At 48.0% G+C, this 10,925-nt stretch overlaps 1 protein-coding gene across 1 annotated transcript in view; it reads left to right on the top strand.

The window, feature by feature from the left end:
* LOC141095837 (thiosulfate sulfurtransferase-like) overlaps positions 1-2,278 on the top strand; it is an 8,388-nt gene extending 6,110 nt beyond the window's left edge. Inside the window, exon 2 of the mRNA XM_073582190.1 lies at positions 1,961-2,278. Within this exon, the coding sequence (XP_073438291.1) occupies positions 1,961-2,241 (281 nt within the window). The 3' untranslated portion in view covers positions 2,242-2,278. The remainder of the gene's footprint in view (positions 1-1,960) is intronic.
* Positions 2,279-10,925: the final 8,647 nt, after the last annotated feature.

Here is a 10,925-nt window from a genome sequence, read left to right as displayed (position 1 = left end):
CACAGTATCACTCCTGTATATACACACTGCACAGTACCACTCCTCTTGTATATACACACTGCACAGTACCACTCCTCTTGTATATACACACTGCACAGTACCACTCCTGTATATATACACTGCACAATACCACTCCTCTTGTATATATACACTGCACAGTACCACTCCTCCTGTATATACACACACTGCACAGTACCACTCCTCCTGTATATACGCACTGCACAGTACCACTCCTCCTGTATATACGCACTGCACAGTACCACTCATCCTGTATATATACACTGCACAGTACCACTCATCCTGTATATATACACTGCACAGTACCACTCCTCCTGTATATATACACTGCACAGTACCACTCCTCCTGTATATACACACTGCACAGTACCACTCCTGTATATACACACTGCACAGTACCACTCCTGTATATACACACTGCACAGTACCACTCCTCCTGTATACACTGCACAGTACCACTCCTCTTGTATATATACACTGCACAGTACCACTCCTGTATATATACACTGCACAGTACCACTCCTCTTGTATATATACACTGCACAGTACCACTCCTCCTGTATATACACACTGCACAGTACCACTCCTTGTATATATACACTGCACAGTACCACTCCTGTATATACACACTGCACAGTACCACTTCTCTTGTATATACACACTGCACAGTACCACTCCTGTATATACACACTGCACAGTACCACTCCTCTTGTATATATACACTGCACAGTACCACTCCTGTATATACACACTGCACAGTACCACTCCTCCTGTATATATACACTGCACAGTACCACTCCTCTTGTATATATACACTGCACAGTACCACTCCTCCTGTATATACACACTGCACAGTACCACTACTCCTGTATATATACACACTGCACAGTACCACTCCTCTTGTATATATACACTGCACAGTACCACTCCTCTTGTATATATACACTGCACAGTACCACTCCTCCTGTATATACACACTGCACAGTACCACTACTCCTGTATATATATACACTGCACAGTACCACTCCGGTATATATACACCGCACAGTACCACTCCTCCTGTATATATACTGCACAGTACCACTCCTCCTGTATATATACACTGCACAGTACCACTCCTCCTGTATATACACACTGCACAGTACCACTACTCCTGTATATATACACACTGCACAGCACCACTCCTCTTGTATATATACACTGCACAGCACCACTTTGGTTGTAAGGCCGGGGTCACACTAACTGACGCAAAATACGGTCAGTATTTTACATGCGTAATACGGATGAATGGCCCCTAAACAGTGCTCCGTATGTCATCCGAAATCAAGGTGTGGTCGCGTATTTTGCGCATGTCAGCATTCGTATGGCGAGATTTTCTCGCAGGCTTGCAAAATGGACATATAAACCCTGTCATAGGGCTCCATTATAACAGAAACCAAAGAATAGATATAGACACATAGAATGCATATATATATGTGTCTCAGTGATGTGTGTATGTATATATATATATATATATATATGCATTCTATGTGTCTATATCTATTCTTTTGTTTCTTTATTACACCTGTCAGTGTGAGTTTACTGTATAGGCACTGAATTGCCGGCTTTGCTAAAAGACACCGGGTGCGTATTGCTCGCAGGTCACATGTGTGGTTCGTGTGTAATCCGTATTTTTTGCGCACCCATAGACTTGCATTGGCGTATTACGGGCGTAGTACGCTAACAATCGCAGCATGCTGCGATTGGCATGGACCGTAGAATACAGATGTGAAATATACGGCTGTTGGGAGGGACCCCATAGAGAATCATTTGTCCGTGGGCAATGCGTGCTTTTAGCGCCTCTCACTCGGCCGTATTCCTCTGTAGTGTGACCCCGGCCTAATTCTCAGTTTCTGCTCTTAGTTTTGGGGAGGATTAGTGACTTTTTGCTCCATTTCTTCAGGCATTGAGCCCGGACACTTTCCTGGATCCGTGAATCTTCCGTTTTCCGTCTTCCTGACACCGGACGGCTGCGAGAAACCAGCGCACGAGATCCGGCTGCTGTTTGAGGAGCGAGGCATCGACTTGGCCAAGCCACTGGCCGCCTCCTGTCGCCGGGGGGTCACGGCCTGCCACCTGGCTCTGGCCGCATTCGTGCTGGGAAAAGAAGATGTGGCCGTGTATGACGGCTCCTGGTCAGAATGGTTTCACAGGGCAAGGCCGGAGCACAAGGTCTTCGATTAGAGGAAAGGGGTGTAATAAAGATGGAGGCTGTAGTGGACTTGATGGGTCAATTAGGAGTCAATTGTATAGACTCTGTCAATGTTTGCATTTATTTGAATGAGCTCCCAGAGGGATCCATGGAGATCCAAAAGCCATGATTTATTTTAGCTGCGATTTTGCTGTTTCTAAAGTGTCCACTAGGTGTCAGTATAACATATAGAAACCAATGAGTGCAATAAATCTCTTTATCTGGTTCAATCTGCGAGTGTCCCACCACTAGGTTGGCATCTATGGTCCGGTTGGCTTTACAAGTGACATTAAATACACTATGTCCTGAAAAAAATCCACAGCTATGAAGCAATGCTATCTACAGCCGGGTGTCTTCACTCTGACATCAGAATTGGCTTATAAAGGCTTCTATAGGTGGTAATGGGAGAGTTCCTAGCTTCCTTCTGTAGAACTATTTTGCTTACCAGCTGGATCTCCAAAAGGAGTGACAGTAACTTCTGAGCACAAATTACTGTGCAGTGCTCAGAGTGGCCACCAGAGAGCACCACACCAGTAAATTGGGGGTAATTCTGCAAAAAAAAAAAAAACCCATAGTAAATGTATATAAAAACCAAATAATTGCTATTTATTAGCTTCACTGTCAGTGAGATTCCTGCACTATGAATCTGTGCAGGAGTTGACTAACTTCCTCTGCAGACGATGCACATGGTCGCCTAATGCAAATTGTTTGCAGCAATACACAAGCAGGGAACATGCAAAATGAAGTATACAGAATGCTCAGCGGAGGATGTTACATAACAGCTGCAACCAATCACTGGCTGCAGTGGTCACCTGACATCCTCCTTTGTCAGTGGAGGCGAGGACTGAGGCAGCGGTACAGTGGGGCGGCAGAGCTTTACTGACAGTCTTGCTGTAGGCGCCATGGTGGCCAAGATGGGGACACGCGGCACCTGGACCGTCACATTAAAGGGCGCCGACATCTACATCCCACCAGCTGGTGGGAGGCTGCACCGTCCATTAGGACAGCTGCTGCTTTCACATGTCGCGGGGCCAGACGACCTCCTGCAGGTTTTGCATTGTATATGACGATTTCCTACATGGCGGCATTGTGACTGCACTGTGGGGTCACGAGCGCTTACTAATATGTCCGATTTCCCGACACAGGGGCCATAGATGTAAAAGCAAATTACAAATGACTGCGACTTATTCCTCTCATTTCCTACACAGTCACTGCTAATCGCCTGCACAATCCATTCTGATCTGGACATTAAATAAAGCTTAACGGATGCTCCTTTTCATAACATCCTTATATGATCCGGGGTCACACATCAAATCCCTCTCTTGGAACACAGATGTATCCCCCCCACCGCTGCAGGAGCAGACCCCAGGGGCGGTGGTAGAACTTTGAGTCAATGATGACATCGTGGTGGGTGAAGATATAATTTAACATTAGGGTATAAAAGACAATGACGCGTAAGAAGGGCAACGTGAAATAAAGAGTGAAACCTTTAACCCCTCAGTGCAGAATGCCGTATATTTAGGGCAGCAGCGGAGCCGTCTCCACGCGGTAGGTGCCATCTCTGCTGCAAAGCAGAATCTGCATCATCCAGACCGAAGCTGCAAGCCCTGCCGTCAACTATTTATTGCTGCTGTTAATGTCTGACTTTTAAACCAGGGGTGAGAAACCATATTTCTGCCAGGGGCTATTTGGATATTTAGTCCATCCTTTGGGGGGGCCGCACAAAATTATCAGCTTGAAATTTTCCTTTTACATTCAGTCACACATTTAATTACATCTCCCCTGTAATGGCCGGAGCTTCTTCTCTTATACTCACAGCTGCTTATCCATATTTACATCGGTCTTGAGCGCAGGAGACCCTTTGGAATGGGAGCTCTGCAGTATACATCACAGGAGACACAGAGACTGCCATACACCCATCACACAGGAGACGCTGAGACTGCCACACACCCATCACACAAGAGACGCAGAGAATGAAGAGTCCTGAGAAAGATGATCCGGACACGGAGCCCTGATCTTTCATCATCTCATCTGTCTGGGATCACATGAAGGATACTGTCAGAATCCTGTCAGTGCCGGCCTGCAGCCTCCGCTGAGCAGGGACTCACCCGCACTGTAGGGGGGCCCGGGGTCAGGTACAGCCGGAAAGTACAGATACACAGGACCTGTGAATGCTGAAGTTTAACAAGCAATCATAGGACCTACGGTCATGTGACTGCAAGGGGGCGGGGCTTAGCGTCCTACTTTCAGAGATGGCAGGACACTATACAGAAATACTCAAGTCAGGCAAAACGGAGGTCATACACAGATATCAGTAAAGCACCAGGGATGAGACAGAACGGATAGTCAGGGCCAAGCAGAAGTAAAAACCAAACAGACATAGAAGGTACCAAGCAGAATCCAACAAGCAGTATCCAGAGAACAGACCGAGTCATACACAGAGAATCAAGCAACCAGAACACAGCACAAACACAAACCACACTATGCCAAGGGCGAAAGCATAACTGACGTGGATGGGAGCATCCCGAGGCTATAAGAAGCCTCTCCCAGAACCAGGGAGAGGCCACTATCATAGCCCTAGGTGTGCAGGTAAGCCTGCACCAGGATCACAACCTTTAACCCCAGAAATGCCAGTCATCAGCACTGGTTCCAGACATTAACCCCATGTGTGCGAGTCAAGCCCGCACTGAGATCATGACAGTACCCCCCCCCTCTCAACAGGGGGCCTCTGGACCCCCAGGCTTGCCCGGGTACTTAGCATGGAAAGCCCACACCAGGCGATCAGCATGCATCAACCGGGCCGGTACCCAGGACCTGTCTTCCAGTCCATACCCCTTCCAATGAACCAGGTACTATACCGACCGCTGTACCAACCTGGAATCTACGATATGACCAACCTTGTACTCCACCTGCCCCTCGACCAAAACAGGAGGAGCAGCGGACTCTGAGTCTCCCCGGACTGCTTCAAAAGGTTTCAGTAGAGATTTGTGGAAGACGTTAGGGATCTCGAAAGAGGGTGGAAGGCACAGCCTATACGCCACTGGATTGATTTTTTTTCTACAATCTTGTACGGGCCAATGAATTTGGGCCCCAACTTGGCTGAAGGAACCTTCAACTTAATGTCTCGCGTGGAGAGCCAAACCTTGTCTCGCGTGGAGAGCCAAACCTTGTCTCGCGTGGAGAGCCAAACCTTGTCTCGCGTGGAGAGCCAAACCTTGTCTCCAACGTGAAACGTGGGCCCTGGGGTTACTTTCCTGTCCGCGAAAAACTTATACCTGCCCTGAGACCTAGATATACTCCGCTGAACTTCTGCCCATGTATTCTGTAATCGCTGAACAGAGCTCTCAGCCCCGGGACACCCCGAGTCCAGATGAGAAAACTCACCAAAATGAGGACTGAACCCATAATTGATCAAAAAAGGAGTCATACCCGTGGATTGACTCACCCGACTATTGAAGGCAAGCAAATACAGCCAACGGCAGCGCATCGCACCAGTCATTCTGTCTAGCAGAGGTTAGACACCTGAGGATCTGTTCCAGGCAGGGCTGTGGAGTCGGAGTCGGAGTCAGTGCTCATTTTGGTGGAGTCGGAGTTGGAGTCGGTATAAAATGGACCGACTCCGACTCCTAAAATATATAATAAATCGGGTACAGGAATTCAATGCAGGATGTGCTGAATATTTTTTCATAGGAATTTGGGAAAGTTATGAAATGTCCTATAAATGGCTGTTCTATTCCTGATCTAAGGCTACATTCACACACAGCGTTTTTCGAGGATACGTTTTTCAGCTGCAAAAGCTGATCATCTTTTTAAAAAACCGCATCACCTGAAAGGTTTTTGAGCTCATAGATAATGTTTTCAATAGCAAAAGCAGATTAGAAATCTGCTCTATCTATCCATTTATCCATATCTGTCTATCCTTATCGTATCTGTACCAAAAAGAATGAAAACCGGGTAGTACACCAATATATATTCTGTTCTATCTAAATATCTTGATTATGGGTTCATAAAAATGATTAAATGTCTGAGGTTCACATTGTACTATAATCAATTTTTCACTTAAATATAAGCAATATGTGTGGGAGTCGGAGTCGTGGAGTCGGTGTAAGAGAAATTGAGGAGTCGGAGTTGCAGGTTTGGCTTACCGACTCCACAGCCCTGGTTCCAGGGACTGGTTAGTGCGCTCCGTCTGACCATTGCTCTCAGGATGGTATGCAGACGAAAAGGATAGAGACATCCCTAATTTTTTGCAGAAAGCACACCAAAACTTAGCCACAAACTGCACACCACATTCAGGGGTACCCCATGCAACCGGATCACATGCTGCACAAACAACCTGGACGTCTCAGCTGACGGTAGTGCGGACAGGGGTACAAAATGAGCCCGCTTAGAAAACCTGTCCACCACTACCCATACCACCGTATTACCCTTAGATGGAGGGAGATTGGTTACAAAATCCATGGATAAGTGAGTCCATGTTCTTCTGGGCACTGCCAAGGGCATCAGCTCCCCTGCCGGCCGGCTATGAGAGCTTTTAGAACGCGCGCAAACCCCACAACCAGCAATGAATTTTTTTATGTCCGAACCAAGTGTAGGCCACCAAAAGATCCTAGCCACCGCCAGATGCGTGGCTGAAATACCAGGGTGAGCACTCATCTTGGATTCATGGAACTCCTGCAAGAGTTTCAGGCGAAGTTGCTCTGGGACAAACAACTTCCCCTCCGGCTTGGCCGCTGGGGCCCGCGACTGGGCCCCCTGAATCTCCCATTCCAATTCAGACGAGACCTCTGCTATCACAACCCCAGGGTGAATGGAGGACGGTGGCTCAGGGGGCGACACCGGCTGAAAACTGCGCGATAAGGCGTCAGCCTTGACATTCTTAGACCCTGGACGAAATGTAATCGTAAACTGAAAACGGGAAAAAAAAAAAGTGACCAACGGGCCTGTCTGGGCGTTAGTCTTTTAGCAGACTCAATGTATGACAAATTTTTGTGATCCATGATCACCGTAACTGGGTGACAGGCCCCCTCCAAAAAGTGCCTCCATTCTTCAAACGCCAATTTGACCGCAAGAAGATCTCTATTGCCTACGTCGTAATTTCTTTCCGCAGCAGAGAACTTCTTGGAAAAGAAAGCACATGGCCTGAGGTTGGTTAGAGTGGCAGGCCCTTGGGACAACACCGCCCCACCCCCACGACGAATGGTTTGGACGGATCTGGCTGTACTAAGGGTACCGTTACACCTAGCGATGCACCAGCGATCCCGACCAGCGATATGACGCGGTCAGGATCGCTGGTGCATCGCTAGTGAGCTGCCACACAGGCAGATCTCACCAGCGACATCGCTGGGGACAGGGATCGCTACTTACCTGTCAGACGCGGCGATCCTGCATCCTCCCGCCCGGCTCCACGCGTCGCTCGCCGGCGCCACAAGAAGTGACCGACGAGGAATGGTCCAGGAGCTTCTCGCGCGATCAGCGATAACCAGCGGGGGAGCCGGTCGGAGGTAAGTATCACATGCAGCGATATCGCTAGCAATATGCAAAGCCACAAAACCGGTGACTTAACAGCGATATTGCTAGCGATATCGCAGTGTGTAACAGGGGCTTAACACAGGAGCAGACATAAAGCTTCTTTTCAGGGTCGCAAAGGCCTCTTTTGCGAGTGAGGACCAATTTCTCACATCCGCACCTTTGCATGTTAGATCCATGAGTGGTTTGACCACCTGTGAAAACCCCCGAATAAATTTGCGGTAATAATTGGCGAACCCCAAGAAGCGCTGAAGACCCTTAAGGTCTCAGGGTTGCACCCAATTCGCAATGGCCTGCACCTTCTTGGGGTCCATGCGAAAACCCTCACAGGACACAATTAATCCCAAAAAAGACAATTCTTGAACAAAAAGCACACATTTCTCCAATTTCGCATACAGATGATTTTCCCTCAGTCTTTGGAGAACGATCGTACATGATTCAGATGAGATTGACTGTCGGGAGAGTATATCAGAATATCGTGTAAGTAAATAACAAAATGACCAATGAGATCCGAGAATACCACGTTGATGAGATTCTGAAATATGGCTGGGGCATTGGTAAGACCAAACGGCATGACTAAATTTTCAAACAGTCCCTCGGTCGTGAGGAACGCAGTTTTCCATTCATCCCCATCCCGTACCCTTATCAAATTATATGCCCCCCCGAAGATCCAGTTTGGAGAACCATTTTGCCCCTGAAAGTTGGTTACACAAGTCGGGAATCAACCGGAAGGGGGTACGTATTTCGTACAGTAATCTTGTTCAGCTCACGAATATCGAGACAGGGACGTAACCCGCCATCTTTTTTCTTTACAAAAGAAAACCTTGCCACCACAGGTGAGACTGAGGGACGTATGTGTCCTTTGCGAAGACTCTCAGCAATGTAATCTTTCATGGCCAAGCGCTCAGGGCTAGATAAATTAAACAGATGGGCTTTAGGCAGTTTAGCCCCCGGGACCAACTCGATAGCGCAGTCAAAGGGTCTATGTGGTGGCAACGTCTCGGCCTCGCTTTCAGAGAACACATCTTCGAATTCTTTCAGGTACTCCGGAATACCTTCCAGCTCGACAGATGACACAGATACAGATTTAACAGGTTCAACCAATAGTGCAGACTTATCACATAACATCGAATCATTAAACCCCCACTGAACAATCTCCCCCGTTTTCCAGTTAATGACTGGGTTATGGCGTTGTAACCAGGGCATGCCCAACTCCAATCCTGCTGGTAGATTGTCCAGAACCAAACAACTTAATTTTTCCACATGGGTAGCACCCACTTTGAGTGAAAACAAGTCAGACATAAAGAGAATTCCCTCTTTAGTGAGGGGGGAGGAGTCAATGGCCACCACTTTGATCGGAACCTTAAGTAACTGTCCCTATCTTACAGCGTGTGGCCAGTTGGGAGTCAATGAGATTAATCGATGACCCGCAGTCCACGAAAGCTGTAGAGTGAAAAAAACAACCGTCCACAAACAGTTCCACATGAAGCAACACCTTAGAAAATGAGGAAAAGAGTACCTGAGGGTCTGAGTAGTCTCCCCGCTAACTATCCAGACCTAGTAGTTTCCCGTCGACCGGGTTGAGGATGGACAATCGGGACACTCCTTTTGCAATGTCCCGTTTTACCACAGTAGAAGCATAACTGCTTTTCTCTCTTTGTCTCTCCTTTTCCTTCAGGGAGAGAGCCCCTACGTCCATGGGCACAGAAACAGTCTCTTTTCCACTAGGGAACAATGGAGTCTCCGCCTGCATCACCCCCCTGGCCCGCAGTCCATCCGGACGGCCTGGGTCATGGCGTCCTCGAGTGAGTTATGTGGGGGATGTAATGCCAAGGATCCTGTAACCACTCGGACAAGCCTCTGCAAAAGAGACCTCAGAGCGCGTCGTCGTCCCAAGAGACCTCTGCGGCGGAATTCTGTACAAAACCACTCAGCCGAGTGTTTCCCCTGACAGACACTCATCACCATGTCCTCTGCCAATTGCACTCGGTCCGGCTCATCATATATGTGCCCAAGGGCCTCAAAAAACACATTCACAGACATTCTCTCAGGGGCAGTGGGAGGGAGAAAGCCCAAGCTTGTGGGGACCCTCTTAAGAGACATAATGACCCCAACCTTCTGACTTTCGTCCCCAGAGGAACGTGGCCTCAAACTAAAGAAGAGTTTGCACCCCTCCTGAACTTTTTGTTTCCAAAAAAGAAATCAGGCAGTTTAACAGGTGGTTCTGGGGGACACCAAAACAACTTCACTCGCCCCAGCCCCCAGAGACCCAGCAGCTAGAGCTCCCCGCACTGTCTCAGAAACCTGCTGCTGAGAACGAGCCAGAGCTTGCTGCTCCAGAGATAAACCCTGAAACACGCGACTCAAATTTTTCATTTGCTCAGCAAGAGATTGTATGGGATCCATATTTCTCAGCAGAGAAAAAGAATAAAAAAAAAAAAAACAAAAAAAAAACACCCCAAAAACTTAACGGTCAGTTGTAATGTCAGGATCCTGTCAGTACCAGCGTGCAGCCTCCGCTGAGCAGGGACTCACCCGCACTGTAGGGGGGCCCAGGGTCAGGTACAGCCGGAAAGTACAGATACACAGGACCTGTGGATGCTGAAGTTTAACAAGCAATCATAGGACCTACGGTCATGTGACTGCAAGGGGGCAGGGCTTAGCGTCCTACTTTCAGAGATGGCAGGGCACTATACAGAAATACTCAAGTCAGGCAAAACGGAGGTCATACACAAAGATATCAGTAAAGCACCAGGAATGAGACAGAACAGATAGTCAGGGCCAAGCAGAAGACAAAACCAAACAGACATAGAAGGTACCAAGCAGAATCAAAAGCAATATCCAGAGAACAGACAGAGTCGTACACAGAGAATCAAGCAACCAGAACACAGCACAAACACACTCAGGGGTCACCACACAATGCCAAGGGCAAAAGTATAACTGACGGGGATGGGAGCGTCCTGAGGCTATAAGAAGCCTCTCCCAGAACCAGGGACAGACCACAATCATAGCCCCAGGTGTGCAGGTAAGCCTGCACTGGGATCACAACCTTTAACCCCAGAAATGCCAGTCATCAGCACTGGTTCCAGACATTAACCCCACGTGTGCAAGTAAAACCCGCACTGAGATCATGACAGATACACTAATA

This window comes from Dendrobates tinctorius, unplaced genomic scaffold (assembly GCF_039654945.1).
Source record: "Dendrobates tinctorius isolate UK_male_01 unplaced genomic scaffold, ASM3965494v1 ptg000070l, whole genome shotgun sequence".
In the NCBI taxonomy this organism is placed as follows: Eukaryota; Metazoa; Chordata; class Amphibia; order Anura; family Dendrobatidae; genus Dendrobates; species Dendrobates tinctorius.
The sequence above is the reverse complement of the archived record's forward strand: the minus strand, read 5'-3'. Positions and strand labels throughout refer to the sequence as shown.